The following is a 25268-nucleotide window of genomic DNA, read 5'->3' as shown; positions in this document are numbered from 1 at the left end:
GTATGCTTAAGGGAATCTTGAAAAGGAAAAGGTAGAGGTGTCCTTGCGTTGTTGGTTTTGTTGTTTCCCATCCACTCTTGCGTTGGTGGTTTCGCTGTTTCCCGTCCCCCCCCCCCCCCCCCTCCATCTTTTTCACTTTTTTCCTATTGATGAACATTTGTTATTCATTAGTATCCAAACACTACTAAATTTTAATCCATTAGCAACATTTTCTTATTTACATTTGTTAAAATATTACTATATATTATATAAATGTTATTTTGTAACACTTTTTTGAAAAATGTCATTATAGATAGAGTAACATTTTTTATTTTAATACTATTCTTTCCAATTGTTTTCAAAATCAAAGTCTCATATCGAGTAAAAAAAATTTACATAAGTTATTTTGCAACATTTTTTTAAAAAATGTTACTATAATTGCTTCTAAAATCAAAGTCTCACATCAAGTAAAAAAAAATATATTTCTCTTATATCTAATTGTAACTCATAATTAAAGTCTCATATCGAATAGATTAATGATTCATAAAGAGTATATATACTGATATAGTTATATTTAAGATAAATGAAATTTAATATTCTATATATAATTAGTAGTGACTAACTAAAAATTTCTTTCTCTAAAAACTTAAAAAATTCCTAGAAGTTTAGGAGACATATCAATATAATAATTGATAGTAATATTTAAATTAAAATTAATTATTATTTTATAAGATTAACAAAATCTTGGCAACATCATTAAAATGTTACAAAAAAAAATTATTAAAAAGTTACAAAAATACTACTTTGATAACATTTAAAAAATGTTACCTAATTATGCAAAAATATTACTAAAAGTCTTTAGCAACATTGACTATATACAACATTTGATAATATGTTGCTAAAATAAATTAGCAACATTTATACATAATTAAGTAACATTTTTCAAATGTTGCTTTGCTAAATACCATTTGTGTTGTAGTGAAACTATCATATAGCTAAGTTTAAGAATTTTCTGAATATCTCTATTTGGAAATCTCTCATATGTTTTCAACACAGAATTCCATTCTTTTTTCACATCAGACTTGCAATTTCATTTTGAATAAACGGTTTGTTTATTTTTCGTAATATATTATTTGATTTTCATAATGGATGTTTTGAAATTTCAAAATCACTATGCACACCTCAAAACAACCATCGGATTGTTTGCTCGAAACAATTGAGTAATCAAAACTCACATACCTAATAGGAAGTGGGTTACTCATTAACTGACTTTTCATTTTTTCATATCCCATCAGTATTCTTTGCAACCTCTCGTGTCGCCCTAACTACAGGTTTCTTGAAACTATATATTGATGGTAAATGAAACCTATAAATCTCGAAATCAATTTGGTATCTCATTTTTGCGTTTTAATTTGTTTATCTTTATTTTTTTTACAAAACTCATGGACACTTCTATGATGTACGGTAGCCAAAGTGTAAAACAAGATTCATAAATGCTTACTAATGTGGGCTGGAATATTATCTGTGTGAATCAGTTTGTTCGACATACCATGACCACCTTTGTTGAAGTTTCAAAAGAGATTATCAAAAACACAAAAGCACAAATGAATATAAAACAAAAGAGAAACTAACTTGTATCAAGGTAAGAAGATTTGTTTACCAAATGTGTAATTTTGAGAAAACAATCCTGATGAAAACATTAGGAGAGACTTAATTAATATAATTTCTCTTTTAAATTTTTAAAGGGATCTTTAAGTTCTTAGACTTCTTAAGTTCCTTTAATAATTTTCATTAATATTAAAAGTCATTTCTAACACAAAAAAAAAAAAAAAAAATAAGATCTCTCTGAGACCACATCCTTGAAGAGATCTTCAAAGATGATTTTCCATCAAACCCATTTATTATTTCACCATCATATGATGGTTTTGATATTTCAAATAATACATGTACTAATTTCAGTATTAAAATATAAAATGATCACACGCAACCTACATTACTAAACGCAACCTACATTACTAAAAACTCCAAAATATGCGAGGATCCCACAGAAATTTTCTTATTAAAGAAAACCAAACAAAATTTCAATTCCACAGAAAGACACTGCAACACAGTAAACAAATAAGAGAAATTCTATGGTACCCATCTTATTTGAGAGGGTACCGGTACAGTTTTTAATATTTTATATTTTTAATAATTTATTTAAATAATATTTATAATATTTTATTCTTTCAATTTTTAAATTATTTAGTTATTTTATTTTTTATTTTATATATTCTAATTTATTTGCAATAATATTATTATATATTTAAATAATTTAATTTTAATAATTTTTTAAGTTTATTTTTATTTTTTCACTTAAATTTTTTGAATTTCTATATTTTAATTTTAATAATTTTTTAAGTATTTTTTTTGTCTTTTTGTCATAAATTTTTGAATTTCTATATTGTAATTTTAATAATTTTTTATTTTTACCATTTATTAATTTTTCTTTTTTTTAATATTTTATAATATTATTGAAATCTTATAATTTTAATTTTTATAATTTTATCTTACTTTTTATTTTATAAGTATAATTTAGATTATTCATTTTATAATTAAATTAATTTTTTTAAAATTTTTTATGAGTTTACATAGAAAAATGTATTGGAACCCCTCGATCTTTGAGGGTACCGTAGCAACTCCCAACAAATAATACAACGACCAAACCTATGTCCTCAGCGCACATCTAATCGTGGCTTTGAATTTATTAATTCTTTTACATGTGACATAAGCTTTATTTTGACAATGATTTAGTTCTAGTCCTTAGTAAGGTAAGCATCAATTTTTTGGCTCTCTTCAACTACCAACTGCAGCATGCCATAAGGGTCGGGAATGTCATCATTTTGTTTCTCATATTGCACGACCCAATGCACTATGCTTCCCTTTTCCTTTGGGGTAACATGCAATGTAAACTTGAAGCTCTTGTAATGTTCCAGCAGGTCTCCCTCTATAACCTTGAAATTCACTTTGTTGTTTTCCCTCTCAATGCCTTCAACCACCTCCGTACACTCGCAAGTTTTCCCCTCTGTTGCCCAAAACCAAAGTTAAACACACACATTAGTTTAGATAAAAACAATAACTGATTTAAATAAAGTTAGAAGATTGTTTTTAATCCAATAAACTTACAAATTAATATATAATATTTTTCTTATTTCTATTTTCTATTTTGAAATGAATAACAAAAAAATCACATTATTACAAATTTATCAATTAAAATCACATATATTATTACATATTCATCAATTAAATAAGAGTGTGGTTTCTCTTATTTTCTCCCCCTTTTAAAACCTTTTAAAATTTAAAAACAATAAAAGTATCCCAAAATTCCTAAATGATTAAAGTGTCCGAGTTCAATGTTTGGTAGAAAATTTTTTAACCAGATTTTACTTATAGAAGAATCAGAATCATATTATTATTAAGATTATTATAAGGTGAGATTATTGTAAGGCCAAACTTTAAAAAGATGGGTGCAAAAGAAAAAGAAAGACATAAACTTGCTGGAATTCACTTCAAATATAACTATTACTTTAGAAATATATTTTTTTCATTTCACTGGAAATTAACACAGTTCATGTACGTATAGGCTAAGATGAAGTGCATGTAAGTATATGTCACATGGGTGTAGTATAATCTATATATACTTCTGTTGAAACCTATTTTGTGAAATGCAAACAACAGAGTGTATGTTTTCTTATACCGTGTAAATAGTTCCAGGAGATGATGGATCCTTCAGTACCCCATTCACCTTTATGAATTTCAACAGAGTGTATTTTTTCTGGGAAAATGTTGGCAATAAGGTGTGTCCTGTTGCAAAAAACATCATAGAACTTCTCACCAGAAACCTTGGTATGCACGTTAGTTTCAACTTTTTGAAGTCGAGCCATATTTGCTTCACTCCTTAGAAGGTATATATGCACGATGTAGCTGTATATATTTCTGAAAAGAAAAAAAGAAAGTTACACAAAATGTTCAGATCGAAAGGTGTGACGGATCCAGAAATTTTAGATAGTGAGCGTAATAATTATTTATATATTTATATTACAAAAAAATTTACATGTAATTTTTTAAAGTATAAATATATTATAATTATTTTTTACAAACTTTTATATCTATGTTTATGATTAATGATGAAAATAAGTTAGGTCAGACTATGTTATATTATAATTTAGTAGGTTTGAACTTAACTTTTTTTAAAATACATGTCTTAAATATAACTTATTTATCTATCATAGACATTTTTTAAATGTTTGATTAGAACTATAATCTTAAAAATATACTTTATAATAATTTAATACTAATAAAAACATAAAAAAAATATATTAAATTGTATAAAAATTAAGTTTAATTTATTTATAATATAAACATATTTTTAATATCTAATATAATATTTTAGATGATAACTTATTTCAAAACATATTTTATAATAAAAATTCTAAATAGAATATAAATGTTCCAAAATCTTTCTCATTTTGATTTTTTTAATCAAAATATACAATCTTACGATCTTTACTATTTTGATTTTTTTAATCAATATGTACATAAATAAAAGTACAAAAGGTAAATATATATGCTACAAATTTTATTTTATCAAAAATTAAACTTTTTAAAAAATTAATTCGTTATTAAAGAATATTCTTTATCACATATAAGAACTAATCTCTTTTGAAAGTTTGATAAATATCAAATAAATGAATAAATCTTTTAAATTTATATTTTATATATATGATTTAAATATATTTATTTATTTTGTTATAATATAACTTTTATTTTTAAAAATATATTATTTTTTATATAAAAAATATGTGTGTGTCAAATGGTACTGATGGTCCATCCCTGATTGAAAGGAGAGGAAGTGAGATTAATTACAACACTTTGTTGGCACTCACACTTCAATTCTCCGATTGATTTATTAAATGACCAACATTCAGCTCATGACATTTTATAGGCAAAGAAATACAATAAATTAAAATAAAATAAAATTATGATTAGTAACGACAATAATAATATAACAGAAGAAAATTTAATGGCTAAGAACAAAATATGGCGGTGCGGTCATGCAGCTGTATGGACAGGTGGAGTATTCTGAATTTTCAAGCAAAATATTTCGATCGGTCCAATCATACAGTCGACAAAAGTTTCATTTTGATTTGATTCTACAACCATTGCCTTGATATAATTTGAGTGATAAAGATATTTGTACATGTGTAAATTTTAGAAAATAGAATAAAATTAAAAGTTAATACTTAGAGGGTGAAAAGTTAATGAGTAGTTGTAGAAATAAATTTTGAACAATTTTAAAAAGTGAAAAATAAAATAAATTAAATAAAAATGATAATAAAAAAGTATTTAAATATATTTTTATTTTTATATATTAAGTGATTTAAGATTTTTATTTTTAATTTTTATTATTCTAAAATTTATAAAAATTATTTATAATTTTTTAAAATATTTTTTATCATTGTAAAATGAGTAATTTTTAATTTTAGTCTTTATAAAATATTTTTTTAATTTTTATATCTCTAAAATATAAAATTATTATTTTTAATTCCTAACAATTATTTTAATGTAGGTAAATAACATTTATATTAAATATGTATAAAAAAACAAAGAAATTTTAAAAAAAATTAAAACTTACTTATAAAGAAGAAAAATATATTTAAATCATAAAATAAAAAGTAATTTGAGAAAAATTTATAAAAATAAATGTCTAAAAAACTTGTATACCAAAAAATAAAGCAATCTTTTGTTATTAGTATAAACAATTAGGAGTGTGATTTATATATATATATATATATATGACAGCATCAGCAGCAGCAATTTTATTATTTTTATTGGTTAATTGTTAAAGGAATATGGCTCTACGGGCTCACCTAGCTATAAATGGTTAGTTGTTAAACACTTTTTTTATATATATAGAAAGTTCTGTTATATTAATTATTAAAATTAAATCATTGTTAAATAAATTCGTACAATATTAAAAAAAACTTAAAATTAACTATATATTTTAATTTTAATTTTTTATTATACATTTACATCCATTTACTTCCAAATAGGATATGATTATTAATTTATATTTTCAATAAATTATTTTGATATTTTTAATTTTAAACATTAATATAATAATTGTAGAAAATTTAAAAATAAAATGGGTGGTAACATGTGTCACTACAACTTAAAACATATTCTTGCACGTAAAATAACAAGGTTCTTTATAGTGTGCGATTTAACATCGATCTTGACCGATATTGACATCGTTGGTGTTAATCAGTTTTCTTTATATATATTATATCTCTTACCATGATTATAAGCAACTTCAAGAATATAAACAATAATTAATATGATTATTTTAAAATTTTCCGTATTAAATTTAAGTTTTATGTTAAATTATTATATTTAATACTAGTTATAAATAAATGTATAAAAATAGAGTTAATAATAAAAAAATAGAATTAATAATAAATAAAATATGTAAAAGAAATTTATTCGAATAATTTTAAAAATTAATAATTGTTTTGTACTGATGATTAAAAAAAAACCAATTTATTACTTATAATTAAAATAAAAAATAATATTACATTTTAGAAATATATTTTCTAATTTAATTATTATAGATAATTATTTGAATTTTAAAAGACGGATAATCCCAATGGTTAATTAAAGACGTTTTACCGACAAGTTACACACAAGTTAAGATTTAATATTTCTTTATATAAAGATTAGTAAGGTTGGAGTTGCCTCACATACTATTAACACACACTTTTGTGATTTGAAGAGGAGGAAAGATCGAATACAACATTTTACACATTGGCAGTACTTGTATTGTATTTTATTTAATGTTTACAATAATTTAGTGGTTTCTAACACTTATAAAATAAAGTACATATTGGAAACTCTTCATTATAATTTTAAGGCAATTTCTTGTAGCTTTCTTGTATTCTTAGACAAGAAAACTACTTAGTTGTTTGTTACACACCTTATTGATTCGTAGTATCTATTTTCAATCTTTGTGAGGTTTTTTTTATATATATATTTTTATCAAATAAATAGTAATTTTATTCTTTAACTATTTTTAGTTTATCATTCATTTTCATATGTCTTTGGATGCAAGTTTGATCTTGAAGGGATTTCCTCCGATAAATCGGAAGAAATTTCAATATATTGTCCTAAGAGTAAGTTAACTATCAACCTAGCAATACTTATAGTTGAATTAAAATATATCATAACTACCATTATTTATGTTTTATATTCACTAAATTATATTAGTCACATCAACAGGGTAATCATGAGTGCAACTATTATGTAATGAAGTACATGTGAACACCATTGTTAATTACCAACAACATTAGGGACTCATGGAGAGAGGTAATCCATTCTTAAATCAAATTAATTACTTTAAATGATTACTTAAGTTCTGTATATAAAAAGGCAGAAAATCAAGAGAGCATATTTAGTTAAATAAGTGCTATAATAAGATTCTATACAGAGAGCACTTAAGAAAAATATGTTATCTTTTGTTTATTTTATTATTTTATTTGTTAAAAATATATATTATAGTGTTTTTCCAAAAACAATGCTCTCTCATTGTCATTCTTGAGGTTCATTGTTGAGTCTCCCTTCATCGTCGTTCACAACGTTCACGTGTCTCACACACTATCATCTTTGATGCATTCACCACGTTGCAAGGGATCACTCACTCATTCTATCTTTCACGACATTATTTCCAATCATTGTGTCTCTTGTTGCCATCGTTGACGTTCATTGTTAAGTCCTCTTTAATGTCATTCTCAATTTTTTGTACATCTCACACTCCTGTCACCTCGTTGCATTAACGACATTACAAGTAAAGGATCATTCACTCATTCTACCCTCTATTCCATGTTTTTTTATTGGGTGTTTCTTTCTTCTTCTTTTTTTCTTCTTTATTCGATATTTTTTTCTGTTAATGCTTAACCTTATTTCAATTTTGAAATAAATGGTGTGAGAAAAATTTAATAAATATGAGTAAAAGAGAATCCTTCTCTGATACTTGAACCTAATCAGAAGAATTGGATTTTCTTTTACCATATTACATTTTTTTTCTTTAAGAAATAAAATCTTTGCAAGATTCAGGGTATAACGAAGTTTAACATTTGATAGAATCTTTTAGAAATATTATTAATTTTTGTTCCAGTGACAAAAGACATAGGAGAATACAGGGTGTTGTAACGTAGTAAGTTATTGTTTAGAGTTTAGTTAACGCTAGAGAGAAGAGTATATAAGACTTTCTCTAAGAACGAAACCTCATAAACTCATTCTCAAAGGAATTCTAGAGAGAAGTTTTAGAGAGAAGGGCTCTAGGTTCGTGAGCTCCTTTCTCTCCCAAATTTCTCTATTTGATTCTTCTTCTTCTCTAGGTTACTAATCTCCTGTGTCTCTTCTTTGAATTCAGGCTGGAAAGTGTGATTTTAGTGGATTGAAGTCTACGGGTCAACCGTTCAGAAATTCTTCTCCTTTTTCCTCTTCTTAGCTATTCTGAGCAAAATTCCAGGTAAGGGAAGCTAGGATTTGGGGTTTTGGGTTGGAATTGTGGGGATATTGAATGAATTGAAGGTTAATGTTGGTAGATTTGTGAAATCTACAAAATGTGGAGAGGATTCAAAGGGGTTTGTGTGGAAATGGGGGTTTTGTTGTTCTTGAGGAAAAGTTGAAATTTGATGATCTTCTTGAATCTTTGTGGATGCATGTCGTTCTTCTTTGATTTTCTGAGTTATTTGATGTTAATACTTGAAGTATTTGGGGTTACATGTCTTGATCATTGCATGGATTGAGAGGATTCGGAGATTTGAGTTGTTCATATGTTGACATGAATTTTCTGGGCTTGGGACGCTAAGCGTGGGATTTTGGGGTTTAGCGTGGAAATTTTGAATGCTGCTGGAACTCTAAGGTTAAGCGTGGGATTTGAGGCTTAGCGTGAGAATGAGATGTGCCTCTGGAAGGTGACCCTGAGCGTGGAATCCTGGGCTTAGCATGAGAGCTGAGTTGTGCCTCTAGAAGGCTGAGGCTGAGCGTGAGTTCTAGGCTAAGCCTAGGGACTTAGTTTAATAAAATTCTTTTCTAATTAAGTTGGTTGCCTACATGATGGATGAGTAGTATGTTGGAAGCTTTTTGCTTGAGTTGTATTATATGCTTAAATGAGGTTAAATAAGTTGTAGAGATGTGGTAAGATGAGGAACAAAATGTGTTGAACGTGTTACGTGTTGTCAAAGTTGTCATATGTTGTATAGTTGGTTCATATATGTATGATATATGATGAAAAATTGGTACTTGATTCATATGTATGCTTGGTAATGATATATATGAATGTTTAAACATGATTTGGTATGTACTATCATATGAGGATGATATTGATTATGATGGTGGATTGACCATGTATGATGTATGATGCATTGTTGCATGTGATGCCTTATGGCATTTGTCTAGCCTAGGACTTGAGGAGAAGAAAAATGTTTTCAAACTGGAAGAGCTCACATAAAGTCTCTTGAGAGTGGTGCTTGGATAGCCCACTAGTTTGGGTGAGTCTCCTTTAAGTCCTTAGCTAGTGTTGGAACGGAGTATGAGGTCGAGGGTTATTCCCTTAACCAAGTATTGAGGAAGATGTATGGTTCCTTGCGGATAGTTGGTGGGCAAACTCCAAAAGTGACATGATAATGCATGCCAAGGTCGTGATAAGCCTGTACCCAACTGTGCTATACTTGACGGTGGAACCGAATTTCCAAGTGTGTAAGTGACATCATCCGAGTAAACCCGAGTGAGGATTTATATCCTGATTAGCTGTGACCAAGCGGGCGCATTGGGCGTGAAAACGGTTGGGGTGGTTTCGGTAGGATTGGGATGTCACTTATACTGCTCTGCTGTTAGGAGATCTCTTAGGTGAATGCGTGACGACGCATTAGATAATTGATATGAATTGATATCTGTCATGATGTTGCTAATATTGCATGATTTCTAACATGATGAAGTGTGTGGTATTTGGCTTCATGATATTGTTGAGTTTCATTTTATGCATGAGTAGTATTGGATAGAGTGTACGGTGTGGCTCTATGAGTATGATTGGATGAATATGTAGTATAGATTATCATTCTATATTTGTATGGTTGTTTATTAAACTCTAGCTTACTCTTCTGTTTTCATGTGGATGGACTGCGATGATTATACTGTGTATTGGAGCAGGTCAGGGTTAGGTTAGAGTTGATGTGACCGCTACTAACGAGATCAAATGTTTTGTCCCAGTGTCGGAGTTAGTATTGGAGTGTTTGACTAGTCGTGCTTAACCGGCCCTAAGGTGATATTATCTTTGGATGACTGTACATATATAGTTATATTTTGTACATAGTTATTATTATTTTTATATATACCGGTATGTATGGGTTATCCAGTCTTAATATCTTTTCTTAGTTCACTAGTATTTAGTTCAAATCCACTAAGTATAAGGAGTACGGCGGGTCATTACAGGTGTTATTGACTAAAGTGATATTTTTAGAAATGTGGAAGTCTTAGATAAAGTTCAAGAAGAAAAATTGCTTTAATTTGGGTAAAGGAGTTCTCTTGAGGAGCAGGTTTGGAAATTCTTTTAATCTCCCTATTGCAAATATATCTGAAAAATTTGTTTGTTTGTTATGTAAAATTACATGTTTGTTTTTATACGTGGAACTGTGTGTAGCTAAAGAAAGTACATTCAAATTTCAACGCTCTTAATAACTGAAAATTCCAGCTAGAGTTTAGTTTTAGTATCTCTTATATTTGTATTTACTCACATCATCCATGATCTTTTTCCTTTGTTAACTTGTTTGTTAAAAACATTGGTTATCTAATATAACACCTATTTTTTTTCACAAGTGTACTATGGACCTCCAAATCATTACTGAAAGCATTGGACCAAAACTTATTTATGGACCTCCAAATCATTACTGGAAGCATTGGACCAAAACTTATTCTTTGATTTGATTGCATAATGAAGCTTTCTGAAATTTTAAGGATTTAACTAAGTTTTAGTTTTTAATATGTTCAATTTTGTACTTTACAATCACAAGCTATATATCTCAGCTTGTCATTTCTTGATGGCAATAACTATCATTTGTTAATTAATTAATGATCTTAGTGACTTTTGGTATTTTAGTTTTTATCTGTTTAGTGTGTTTTAAGTTTTTATTTTTATCTTGACTTCTTTAAGATGTATGTAGATATGTGTGTAGACGATAAATATGTTATAGTTCTTTAAATAATGAATTTGAAATAAGAAGTTCGTATGCATTATCCGCAAAGGCTTTTTTGTCACAAAAAGCTACTAAATAGAATCACATCACACCCGAGGCAAAGAACCTTAAGAATTCATTGTTTATAAATCACTTAAAATAAACCCGTTGAATCTCATGACAAATAACTCCTAAAGCAAAATATGCATTCATAATACCACAAATATTATTTTCTTTTTATTACACTTGTGTGTGAGTGTATACTAATTATATAGATAAATTGTTTCTCTTATATTAATTTTTTATTTTTATTTTAAATTTTAAATTTTAATACTAATAGAGTAAACTATTTTTTATCACAAAAATTAAAACTATTTCATTATACCTGTACATGAGTGTACATAACTAGGTGCAACTATAATTTCTATATATATTGGGTATAATATAAATATTACAAGAAAATTGTCATATAGTGACACACACTCTATAGTAACACTATAAATGTCACTAAAAATTACTTTTACCCACACAATAACTACAATATATGTTGGTATATTATTAAAAAAGTGTGAGTATAGACTATAGTAACACATAAAATATGTTATTAAATCTCATTCAAAATCAACATTAAAATTGTGTGTAACTATATGTCAAATATATTGTACCTATAATAACACTTATTGTATCTTGTATCACACATTTGTTAAGTCAAATCATATAGTGTTCATTTTTTTATCCTCTCAAATAACAATACACAAATTACTTGTGAAAGAAACAACGTAAAAAATAGTTTTTATTTTTGTTGACAGTGGGATGCTTGATAAGTTTGTTCTGTCTTCTTCCAAATTTTTTATTAGTAATGCATCAACATAAAAAGTATAACATAACACTTTGGATCATTCTTTTTTTTCTCTTCTTTAAAATGTATTAAATCATTATATTTGGTATTCATACAAGGACATCAACTTAGAAAGTGTAAGATTATATGTCGTATGATCAAAATCCATCGTAGAATGTTTGAACATTCTATATGCATCTCGAGTTGACATGTCAAAAGTAATCAATATAAAATGTAAAAAATAACCAACATAGATTATTCTACACAATAGCTGCGTTCTGTGAATTGCTTTAAGTACACATTAATTGCTATATAAATTATTTTAATTTTTCCTCCTAATAAATTTTACTAGTTCCACCGACCCTCTAGCTACAGCACACAAACATACAACATAACATACGTGCCCAGCTCACGCCCAGTCATGCTAACATAATTTATTAAGCTTTTAACATACATATATAACTGATGGCAATAAGGGGGCAACTGTATATGCCCAATACATAAGATATCAATTTTTTATTCTCACATAGCATCAACATAGCACATAAGCTTTATATTGACTGATTCAGTTTTGGTCCTTAGTAAGGTAAGCACCAACTGTTTTGGTCTCCTCAGCTATTAATTGCAATAAGGCATGAGGATCATGAATGTGGTCATTTTGTTTCTCATATTCCGAAGTCCAAATTACTACACCTCCCTTCTCCTTTGGAGTTACTTGCAATATAAGCTTTAACGTCTTGTAATGTTGCAGCACGTCTCCCTCTATAACGTTGAAGGTCACTTTATTGTTTTTCTTGTCAATGCCTTCAACCACCTCCTTAGCCACACAAGTTTTCCCCTCAGTTATTGTCCAGAACCAAAAATGATTAATGTTTGTTTTAGATCTCAATAGTCATTAAACTTGTTAACACTAATTACCCTCATTAGTCATTACTTCTAAGCCAACATGAAATCGACACTTAATTTTGGACTGCATATATACAACATACTTATATAGTGAAAAACCATTGCTCAGTGGTAATGAGTTGGAGTAAATTACGGAAGATTTTAAGTTTAAATTCTGTTGTTATCATGTGTAATTTTTATGGATAAAATTATAATATAATAATTTTTTTATATTCAAAGACGACAAATTATAAACGATAAACAGCATGTCATAAATCATTCATCAAACAATAATCTAAGTCACCAACAGTACATATTGAATTAATTAAGTTTAGTTCCACTTATTTTGTCCCATTTTCGTATTTGTTATCTTAAAACAGATTTTTCTAAAAGAATGTTTCCGAATCCCAAATAACATACACTTAAACAATCACAACATCACAAAATTCCAAAGAAATTTGTGTAGTATACAAAAGTTTATCATCATTACCCATTAAAAAAAATAACAAAATTGCTAATTATCTATACAGAAGGCAAAAAGACATGAAATTTTATTACTTCTTTTATAAAAGTAAGAAAAATAAAACAGCAAAGTCACTTAGAACAACAATTACAATTAATTTTTTTCATTTATCTGGCAAATAGTTTATAAAAATTAAATGGGTGAGGGGTGGTGGATACTAGGCTAATAAGATCAAATATATATGTAATATGGCTGTAAAATAAACTATATATAATTTAAAAAGTTTGAAACATATTTTGTGTAAATGAAAACTAATTTGTAGATAAAATTTGAAGTTGAAGTTTCAATTACCATGCAAATAATTCCAGAAGATGATGGATCCCTCGGTGCCCCATTCACCTTCAAGAATTTCAACAGACTTTATTGTTTCAGGCATAATAGTGGCAACAAGGTGTGTCTTGTTGCAAAAAACATCATAGATCTGCTCAGCAGAAGCATTGATGTCCACGTTAGTTTCCAACTTTTGAACATGAGAGTAGGCCACATTTGCTATTCACTCCTTAGAAGGTATGGTAAATATGTGTACTATATACAAATGTATATATATGTGTGTGAGAAAGGAAAGAACACATTGAAACTAATTAATATTGATTTACAAAAAGTGTTTAATATTTAAGTTGTGCTATATAGAACATTTTCCACATATATTTAATAGAATCCAGTTTATTACGATATAAATATCATACAAGATGATAGTAGTGGTCTAATCTTATTAGATGTTAAAACTAGTTAAATATATATAAATAAATAAATAAATAAAATAAAATCATACACATATATGCATTTTATAGTTGAAAAAGCATCGTCAATATATGCAGCATGATCATCCCATTTTATTGCTAATGAATTATTAGGAGAATGAATTATAATGACACCGTTATAGCATAACCTGCATTTTATTAGTTAGTTGCTAAAGGAATATATGTGCTTAGAGATGTCACCAGAATTAACCACCACTAGCAGAGGCATATTCTTTCCTTTCCATATATATGGGTTAGAATAAAGATGCCTCCAATAATATGCATGGTTCTGCGGGCTCACATAGCAAAAGAGGAGAAATCATGATGTAAAATTCTTGGAAGATGCTAAAACTGATGTGACTCGAGTCCTGATATAGGTGCTACTCATTTTAATTCTTAGGTTAAATTGTATTTTTCCGCATATTTAAAGTTGAGGTTTTAGTAATTGTGGTGGTGAAATATTGTAGAGTTTGACTGGATATTTTAAGAGGAGAAGTTAAGAGAAAGAGTAGTTTTGGGTGTACAACCATATTAAATACTCAAAAAGAGTCTTTCTATTTATAGCTATCCTATTATGCTCAATTAGGATACTTGTGATTTAAAATAAAAGAAAAAAGACTTTTCATTTGGTCCTAAAGCATTTTAGATGAGAAAAATAAATTGAGGAAATGATTAAGAATATATATGAGAAATTAAGAGTAAAGGGACGCAAGCAGCACCTTATATAAGTTGATCAACAAACTAGCTCGAAACCAAACTAAAGTGGGAGGAGAAGAGCTCGAGTTGGTGCATTTGATTCAAGCCAAAAAAACCTCCCATCAAGGAGACTTAATTAATAATTAATACTCACTAATACGAACTTGTAATTTGTTATTTTCCCCATTTTATTTATTTATTTTTTACATAGTTTTAATAAATTGAGTGATTTAACGCTAACTAGGAGTCCAAGTTTTAACCAGAGATATTTTTTTAAGTTGTAATTTGGGCCTTATGTTGTTTTTATTTTTTTTTTTTGCCCTTTGCCCATGTTTCTTTAAAATTGGTTAATCTTATATGAATCAATTCTATAAATAAAGGTGTAATCCCTTTCGTTTGAAAAATTTGAATGATATATATATATATATATATATATATATATATATATATATATATATATATATATATATTGATTTTGACTTCATTGTTAGTGAGTTAAGCACTAGTTCCTCTTTTTAGTTCTTGATGGATTAGAATCCTTATGCATCCTATTTGAGGTATTTGTGACATATTCACTTGGTTTATTGCATACTCTCTCAAGTATGGTCCCTTATTTTTATTTCTCACTTATTCCATCTTTTATTAGTTTAATCTTCTTATTCACTTTGTTTTTCTACCGTTGATATTATATATATATATATGGACTTTTAGATAATCGAAAATTGATACTATCAAGTATCCTCTCAATGTTCTCAAATGCCTAGACTCCCATGGTAACCAAAGACAGCAAAGGAGTCAATAAAGAGAATAGAGATGATTTATCTTTGGATAATTTAAGGCACCTAAGTATGTATGGTTCATACACATTTGGCACCCTCGGTCACCTCTACACATTGAACTTATGTGATTCATACCTATTCGACATCCTAGGGCACTTATACACTTGTTGAAAGTATAATCAAAGTCCCACATCATTTAGAAAGGACGAGAACTATAGATTTATAAAGTACACATATTCTATTAGAATGAGGCATTTTGAGAGATAACCAAAAGTAAAACTACGAGAACTTAAACCTAATTAAAGAAGACAATATCATACCAATTTGATTTTTGGCAATAGTGAAATATCGTCAAAAAGTTATAGCATATAATATGATATTAATTAGATCATAATCAATATAAAAAGAATAATTAATCAATGTGTAATTAGATTGAATGAAATGAAATGATGTAGGTTATTATTTTATTATACAAATTTCTTTAAAAAATAAAATCAATAAAACGTAATTGGTAGGTTTGGATATTTAAAGAATCCTCTAGAGAAACATCGGTTACTATTAGACTAAGGTTGTATTGACAAAATTCTACTCGTTGATTTTCGTCTATTCAATTTCTTTACATCTTATTTTCATTAAAATATTGTCAATATTATGTAAAAGTATTTTTCTAACCAACAAGTTGATCATTAGATTGAGTAGTATTGGCCTCGATTTTCTTAAGTAAACTTTTGAATTCAAGTATTGTGTATAGAAAACACTACAAGAAAATTGTAAAATAGCGATCGAAATTAGCGATTGAAATTTATCAGTCATTATTTAGCGACTGATTCTGAATAATCAAATAGCGACTGGTTTAGTGACCAAAATAAGTCATCGCTAGAAAATCGATCGCTATTTTAGTCGCTGCTTGATTGTGTTTCATGAACACAAAGGTTGCGACAGAACAGCGACCAACTAGCTACTAAATTGTAAAAAATGTTGCAACCGAATTAAATTCGGTCGTTAAATAAGAAATTTTGATTTTTTTTGGCGACGGAATTGAATTCGGTTGCTAAATATTAGTTAAAATTAGTGACGAATTTAAATTTGGTCGTTAAATATTAGTTAAAATTAGCGACAAAATTGAATTCGTTCGCTAAATATTAGTTAAAATTAGTGACGAAATTCTATTCGGTCACTAAATAAAACTTAAAAATATATATAAATTGCTTAAAAGTGATGATAATATTGTTATTGAGTATCAATCCCATTTTTTTTTTGTAAGAGCAAGACATTAATTTATAATAAAAAAATATTTATATGCACTCCTACATAATTAATACCAATAGTTATTTATGTGAAAAAATATTTAGAGGTTTTTTTACCATTGGATTTTTTAGGCATTTTTTTAATTAGAGTATATGAATTTTTTAAATTGCTTATTTATTTTGATCCATATTTATAATATATATTTCTAACTTATGATAACTTTATTTTTAAATAAATTTTTACATTTAAATTTTATTGATAGAAGAGATGTGATATCTTGAGGAAAAAAAATTATAACATTCCTCTCTCTTTCTAATAGGAAAAGTATGTTAAGTCTCATTTATACATATGTTTAGATAGGAATTGTTGAACAATTCCACTCACCTCATGCACTCTTGCAATATAATTGTTCTCTTTTTGATTCAATTTTTGAGCAGATATAGCTAACCCAAAACTCATCTAACAATACCATGATTCAATTGTTCTCTTGAAGACCCATTGGATTGGAAATTAAAAGAGCAAAGGAGCAGGAGAAGTAATATCACGTCGGGTACAAGAGTGTCCGCGCCGAGCTTAATCAAGATAGAGAGCAACACACTCTGTAACTCAGCACTGAGTCGGGCGCAAGAGTATATCCGCACCGGGCATGTTTCGAGACAGAGAGTAATTACCCTTCTGGAAGACCATGCGTCAGGTGCGAGGTATAATGCGCCAGGCGTGTGAACCCTATCCTGACTTGACTAGTTCGTATTTGAGCAAAGCTTCGAGGCTTTTCCGCCTCATTCACACATTGGGCGACTTCTAGGAGATGTGGAAGGGATTCTCGGTGCTTAGGACCGTTCGTGTGTGGGTCTTTCCTTCGGTTCTTCCATCTTCTCTTTCATCCTTATTTTTATTTCACTCTCGTTATTTTGAGTGGTTTTACCCATTGTTTTATGGGGTTAGATGTAACCAACTTAACTCTTATATATGTAATCTTCACGTCATCAATGATATATATATGATGTTTCATTCATTGTTGTGTTATGTTTCTATTCTTAATGCTTTCTTTGGATTGATTCTCCTTTGCTTGATATAGAGTCCATTGGGTATTGGAAAATAACCTTTGAAACTAACTGTGAAACAAATGCCTAGTGGGAAATGTATCTAGGAATGGAGCTTGGCCCATTAGTAGTCTTAAACCCTAACCCGTAATGCAGGTGTGATTAGGTTTTGAGTAAACTTATGGGCTGACTAAGCAATAAATGTAACAAGAGAATAAAGATTCATGAGTGTGAAGTTCGTGATATTTGACCCCACACTCTTACAAAATCACAATACCATTTTTATCCCTTCCACACACACACAAAGTATATTATAGGTTTGAAATTCCAATAGTCATAACTTTTATTTGAATTGCATGACAATCTATGAAAAATTGAAATTATTCTTTGGTCACAAATAGTCAATAAATACTTATTTTACCTACTAGTCCTTGTGGATACGATTTAAATTTACTACTTGAACGGCCGGTATACTTGTCATGTTTGAGTCCGTTGATAGAATAAAAATAATTTATAACAAAGATAGAAACTAATGTCAACGGAAATCTCAACAGAGTACAAATGTATTTTCTTAACTATTAGTATTTCTTTATTGTTGTGTGATAAAATTGATTATTTTAAATTATTTTAAATTATTTAACTAGAATCTTATTAATAATTTACTATATGATTTTGATATTTTTGTATAACTAATATCTGGTTTTAAACTTGATATGAAAATATTATGATATAACTAGATAAGATTTTAAATTAATATTTTATTAATGGTTGATAATTAGAAAATAAAACAAGGATAAATACATTTTTTAAATTTTATATCTTAGCTTTAAGATGAATAAATATATTAAGTTAATTAATAATAATGTTAAAATGTTAAAATATTTATAAAAATAATATTTTAAAAGAGAAAGGTTATAATAACGTTAGTGTAACTTTTACTAAGTATTACATCGCTCAATAACTTTATATTAAATGTGAATTTTATAAATTCAACTGTTAGATTGAAAGTTTTTTACTCTTAGATCATATATACAAAATTTTATATGAATTCAAGGTTATTAGATACTTCATTCTTGTAAAATAAAATTGACGTAATATATACATTTCAAATAAAATATGAGCACTTTGATTACTTTCAAGTTGTTCAATTTTAACAAAACTTGATATAAACATATAAAGTGATATGAACTTTCAATCTAACGGTTGGATTTACAAAATTCACATTTAATATAAATTTTTTGAGCGGTGTAATACTTAGTAAAAGTTATACCAGTGTTATTATAACCCTTATCATTTTTAAATATATAAATTATTACTTAAACTTTTAAATTTATATTAAATAATTTAAATTGTATCATAATATTAATTTTAAATAGAAATAAGTAGATTGTTAATTATAAAAGTAAGTATATATATAAATAAAGATTAATTAAAATATAATATAATAATTATTATTAGTAATATAATTATTATATATATTATTATATATTTATAACGGTCCGGATACACCAAAATGAGAAGGATCCAAAGATAGTATAAGTATGAGATTGGATAGTTGAGGATGACTTAAATGAATTAATTTGTACTACTTATACTAACAACATGCATCTACTTTTCGGTAGCTTATCTCATCAGAACTTCACAATTAAATGTGTTTGACTTGGAGTAATACAGGGATGAGTGACTTTCTAGGAAGTTTCCAGAAATTGTGTAATTAAGGACAAAACATGCTTAAAAGTTAAGTATTGTGAAATAGAATCCTTGAGAGAGCAAATATGAGTGGTTCGTAGCGACCAAATTTGCGACGTTTATAAAATTTAATAAAATAAAAAATAAATATTTAGCGACCGATTTATTCAGTCATTAATTTGGTTCATATACTTCAGCGACCAAAATCATTGCAACTATTTTGCGACCGAAATTTTCGGTAAAATTTTTTCGTTGCTAAACAACTTTGCGACTAGGGTTTTAGCGACCGCTTAAATTTGATCGTTAATTCCGTCGCTAAAGTAAATAGCGACCGCTTTTGGTGATCGCTAAATGTCATATTTTGTGTAGTGAAAAAATATGATTATAAGAGAAGATTACTGAAAATTATCAACCAAATTTTCGACATAAATTAATCATGTATGAAGTTGATGAATACTTCAATAATAATATAACTAAAATATATATTATTTTTTTAAAATATAAAAGTTGATATCTCGAAATAAATATTTTCCCAAATTTAATATTAATCGGGAAAATGAATTATGAAATGACACTGTTTCCTGTTATGAGATTGAGAGGGCATCACCTTAGACTGCATGTTGATATATTTTATTGGTGAGTTGATAAAGAAATATGTGCTTGGAGATGTGGCCACTGAACCACCACTGGCAGGTGCATCTTCTTTCTTTCAGCATTCTATATAACAATAACATGAGTCTGTGAGCTCATAATCTAAAATTCTTGGAAAATGGGAGAAAACTAGTGGGGGTTGATGTACAAATGCATAATACTTTGTCAATCAGTGCTAATCATTAATTTTGAATTTTAGTTTTACACCACAACTTTATTTTAGTCTTTGAGTTCAGAAGATGTTAGTTTCATCCATCAACATGTCTGAATGTTTTCAGTCTTGTCTTCCATATATATACTCAGACAAAAATGAAGTTTTAGCAAGTTAGAGATGAAAATGATTAAGGAAGACTAAATTGAAGGTTAATTTAATTTATTGCTACCAGATATAACAAATTGAGGTCCAACCAAAGAAAAATGTTTAAGAGTTATGAATATTAAAGATAAATAAATTAAGACAAATATATGCACGTATTATGTATATAACTAGGAATTAATGGTGTATATAATGTTGGATAACATCTTGACATACATTAATTAATATTGTTAGGATGAAAAAGCGAACTAACAAAGATAGTCTATGGAAGTCATCAATAGCCACCAAATTAAAAATAAATAAATAAATAAATAAAAAAGGATAGTCTATGGAAGCTACAGAAAGGATAATATCTGGCAAATTTCATTGATACTCATTAAAGGAAATAACAACATTAACTAGCTATATGAAGGTCCTATAATCTGAACCATACACATGGTTTTATTACAAATAAAGTATAATTAGTGATTTTGTTATAATGTGTGTTTGTTGGGTCAACAATGACGGAACCTTGAAGAAGAATGATGGTCGAATTCTTCATCTTTGTTTTTAACTTCTCAGATCTCTATCTATAGCTCTAAATTGAAGATAATCAAAGTAAATGATGGTGAAAGAGTAGAGAGGAGGCGTGCCACCTTTTAAGGAAAAGATAAGCAATAAGAGAGAATCTTGCTCCAAGGAGGAATTTCTTGATGAAAGATCATGAGTGGTACTCCTTAATGAACAAAATCTTGAAGAGAGAATTTTGTATAATTCAATCTCACATAAATCTCAATGTGACATGAATCTACAAGGGGAAGATATATATAGACTAAGTTAGCTTAGGGAGCAAGATAAGAAACCATGGTTAGAAATAAGCCAAGTGATGGAAGAGCATGGATGAAGAGACCTACTACAAGGGCCATGGCAATTAAGGAGAACTCAAGAGGAATGGACTAGTTTAGAGGGAGGTAGGTCCATATTGATTTTTAGTAGGGTTATTACATGATTCTAAGTCCAAATCTTTTTAATAGTGTTTTTGATTGTGTCTTGTACTTTTCTTAAGCCTTGTATTTCGGGCTAGCTTAGTTAAGATTTTCTTTGGGTTATGTATTTGGGTCATTAGATAGGATATAGACCTACCTATAAGAAGGGGTTATACGTTTAAGTTTCATTTAGAAGCCATTTAAAATGTATTTGGACTCCATGTGGCCGGCCAAGGGTGGCGCACATGGCATGTCCCAAATGCATCCTCAATTGCATTAGCCTAACTTTCTAGATACAAGAGCACGTGGTAGCTCATGGGGGAGAGGTTTTGCACCAAATTTGAATTTAAATTCAAATTTGGCGCACCTAGGAGTCAAGTAAACCATACCATGGTTTAACATGACCCTAGACTTAACATAGTTTCTCCAAGACGTTGCCTAACTCTATATAAGACCTCCTTTGTGTGTAAATTGATCACTTTGGATTATATATATGAAATTTTCATTCAAAATTCTCTAACTAGCTAGAGCCAAATAGCTTAGGGAATCTAGCTTTCTTAAGTTCTTTCAACAAGGAAACCTTCCTAATGAACTTAAGCTTCTTGTTCTTCCTTCCTTGGAAGACTTTCAGCACACCTTTCTACTACACCTTATCCTTCATTTCATTTGGTCAAAATCATTTTCAACCCTCAAGAAAGACATATATATGGATCATTGGAGTTTAAGAAGAATGGATTTTTCTACTCATCTACGAAGGAATTCCATCACCAAGGTTGGCTTAACCATGATGAATAGAAGGCCAATTCTCAAGCTCATGATTGAGTACTGCCTTGGCGACAAAAAAGGTAAAAACTTTGATGTCACCTGGTACAATTATAGAACAGAACAATATTTAACGTGCTCAACACAAAGATTGAATAGAACGAAAAATAGGACAGTTTTGACGAAAATAATTGTTGAGTTTTAATGTTGATTGATAAACAACTTACAAAATCCTTTGATCGACAAATCGCGTACAACACTCTTTGATTGAAAAATCGCACCCTTTGATCGAAAAATTGCACTCACGCTCTATGTCCTTTGATAAAAAAAAAATAATAATAAAATAAAAACTACGTACTTTGATAAAAAAAAAAAAAAAAATCACACCAACACTTCGAACTTCATTGGCCGTGAAGAATTGTATTGTTTTAACATAAAATGGCCTTTGATCTAAAAGTCGGGTAAAAAATCCTTTGATTGGAAAACCGTGTATAATAATACCCTTTAATAGAGAATTGTGTACAACACGTTTGATCTGAAAATGACACCCTCAACAAATCCAACAATTTTAAACTAATAATTATATATATTTTTATTTTAAAACATAATAAATAAAGAGTTAAACATAAATAATATAAAAATTTAAATAAAAATAAAAATTATTTAAAATATTAATATAACTTCATTAAATGACGTGAATTTATTTTATTGATATATATTAGAGAAAGCATCTAAACCTCTCCATCTTTAAAAATATAATAGCAACTCCAATAATAAAATGAAACCATTCACGATATGTGCAGGAGGGAGAAGTTTTCACATATGATATTATAACAAAAGAAAAAGTATATATGTTAGGCGTACTCGAAAATCATGTGACTCGAAAAGATTGATAGCGCTGCCTGAGAAGTAAAATCAACACATGCTGAATACTTGTGACTAATCTCATGTGGGGCGTGAGAGCACTCGAAATTATGGGACTCGAAAAAACAAGTGTTGCTCGAGAATAGTTGAAAAGTTGAGACTCTCAGAACATGGAGGTTAAGCCAAAACGGTTACCAAAAAATTAATCGAGGAAACAAGGAACGTGGGAAGAGTGGTTAAAGGAAGTTGTGAGTCAAGACCACGTAGCAAATATAGTGGATAGCGGTTATGAGTCAAAAGCGTACATGTACAGAATTAACTGCCCTTGATTGCTCTATAAATACAAGGAGTACGGACCTTTACGGTGGTCGGAAAACTCATACTCTAACCAAATTCTGAAGCATTCTCTGCCTGCACATATGGCTTCCATGCGAGGAATCATCTTTGGGTATGATTACTTCTCGGCCACTTGTCTTTTCTCTTTTTAGGAGTAAGATTAGTGTAGTCTTTCTTTTCTCTTCTCTTCTTTTAATTACGTAGTCATAGACTTTAATCTTGTAATGCTTGAACATTATGTAATCTGAACATGATTTGTATTGCGAATGTATACATTGTTCATTCTATTCATATTGTTATTTGCATGCGGGAACATTGCTTGTTTGTTTTAATCGAAGAACATTTTGAAACAAGTAGTTGCTAAGACTTTTTCATCCTACTCTCCATTCGCGGTAACACGATAACACAGTAAAGCACCTAAATTGAAATACGTTCGTATGCTAGTCTAAATAAAAAGAACCAAGGATTTGATGGTTAATTCCACCGTAAACAAATTGGCACGCCCGGTGGGACTCGTTTAATTCAGAACATAATTGGACTAGTTTAGGTGTGTGAATTGCATAAGATTAAGGAGTGGGAGAACTATGTCTACGTCTAATAATCCGAATGCAAGCCATAATAATGCAAATGTAGAACAGCCTAACCCCAATCCTGATAGTGCTACTAATGTGACCGGGGGGCAAGGTCTCCTCCTGTGTTACTCGAAAACACAGCAAGGCCAAATAATGTAACTCAGGAACTGGTAGATGTCACGAGGGAGTATCCTTGGGGTATGCCACCTAATTGGCGAAGTACCCAACCTATACATGCTGATATGCCAGTACCCTTGATAGGGCCTAATCCCCAAATGCATATATCCCCACAGGGATATAATCCTGGACCAAACGGCATGGGGTTTGTTATGCAAGACCCCTATCAACATATAGGAACGAGTCAGGAAGGTTCGTTAATTCGACAAGGCAGTTACGTACCCACTGGAATTAGTAACCAGGCTATGATGGCTCTTAGACAGCAAATGGACCATAGTAATCATGACATGGTCAATTTGTTGTCAACTCAAATGCATAACATTATGACTCCCCTGTATGAATTGATAAACAAAATAGGAGATAAACTAGGTGAGGGAACACCTTCGAGAGCCATGAGTGCGAACTTGAATGACAGAGAAAACCTTGGGGGGCATGGAAATTTTCAGAATGTAATTCGACCTAATGGGAATCCCAATGATCATTTAGACCAGATGGTGGAAAGAATATTAAATAGGCATGGATTCGATGTAGGTCGAAACGAACGCCCATATTTCGTGTCAGCTTTTCCTGATTATATTACCCAAGCAGAACTACCTCGAGGAGTAAAAGTACCCAAGTTCTCGAAATTTGCAGGAGAATTGACTGAGTCAATAGTTGAACACATAGCTAGGTATGGAGTCGAATGTGGGGATTTAGCAAATAACGAATATTTAAAAATGAAATATTTCCCTAGTTCATTGACTAAACATGCTTTTACATGGTTTACTACCTTACCTCCTAATTCGATACACACATGGGTACAGTTAGAGGGTAGTTTCCATGAACACTTCTTTAGAGAGGAAACAAAAGTTAGTATAGTCGATCTGATGAATATCAAAAGACAAGATAATGAAACTTTGGATGACTATTTGAATAGATTCAGGAAATTAAAATCT

General features: G+C 29.0%; 2 protein-coding genes across 2 annotated transcripts; both read right to left on the bottom strand.

Annotated features, from left to right (window-relative positions):
* Positions 1 to 2622: 2622 nt before the first annotated feature.
* LOC109802086 (MLP-like protein 43) lies at positions 2623 to 4000 on the bottom strand. Its single transcript, XM_029272431.2, has 2 exons — positions 3716 to 4000; positions 2623 to 3043 (listed from the first exon to the last, which is right to left on the bottom strand). Exons 1-2 carry the CDS (start codon positions 3900 to 3902, stop codon positions 2775 to 2777), a joined length of 456 nt encoding a protein of 151 aa, XP_029128264.2. The 5' UTR covers positions 3903 to 4000; the 3' UTR covers positions 2623 to 2774.
* Positions 4001 to 12652: 8652 nt separating this feature from the next.
* On the bottom strand, positions 12653 to 24475 carry LOC145952375 (MLP-like protein 34). The gene is made up of 3 exons (XM_083064728.1): positions 24380 to 24475; positions 13787 to 13834; positions 12653 to 12925 (listed from the first exon to the last, which is right to left on the bottom strand). The coding sequence occupies exons 1-3, from the start codon at positions 24473 to 24475 to the stop codon at positions 12653 to 12655; spliced, it is 417 nt and encodes a 138-aa protein (XP_082920854.1).
* Between the last annotated feature and the right edge of the window lie 793 nt (positions 24476 to 25268).

The sequence above is a fragment of the Cajanus cajan genome, chromosome 10 (genome assembly GCF_000230855.2).
Source record: "Cajanus cajan strain Asha chromosome 10, NIPB_CcT2T_4, whole genome shotgun sequence".
Taxonomy (NCBI): domain Eukaryota; kingdom Viridiplantae; phylum Streptophyta; class Magnoliopsida; order Fabales; family Fabaceae; genus Cajanus; species Cajanus cajan.
The sequence above is the reverse complement of the archived record's forward strand: the minus strand, read 5'-3'. Positions and strand labels throughout refer to the sequence as shown.

What these genes read in the sequence shown, in the direction of transcription:
- LOC145952375 (XM_083064728.1), bottom strand. Translation starts at nt 24,475, where the DNA reads ATGCCGTTTGGTCCAGGATTATATCCCTGTGGGGATATATGCATTTGG. An exon ending in TATCAGCATGTATAGGTTGG is followed by an intron (nt 13,835 to 24,379) that starts GTACTTCGCCAA and finishes AAATTCTTGAAG; the next exon opens with GTGAATGGGGCACCGAGGGA. An exon ending in CTTCTGGAATTATTTGCATG is followed by an intron (nt 12,926 to 13,786) that starts GTAATTGAAACT and finishes ACAATAACTGAG; the next exon opens with GGGAAAACTTGTGTGGCTAA.
- LOC109802086 (XM_029272431.2), bottom strand. Translation starts at nt 3,902, where the DNA reads ATGGCTCGACTTCAAAAAGTTGAAACTAACGTGCATACCAAGGTTTCT. An exon ending in CTCCTGGAACTATTTACACG is followed by an intron (nt 3,044 to 3,715) that starts GTATAAGAAAAC and finishes TTTGGGCAACAG; the next exon opens with AGGGGAAAACTTGCGAGTGT.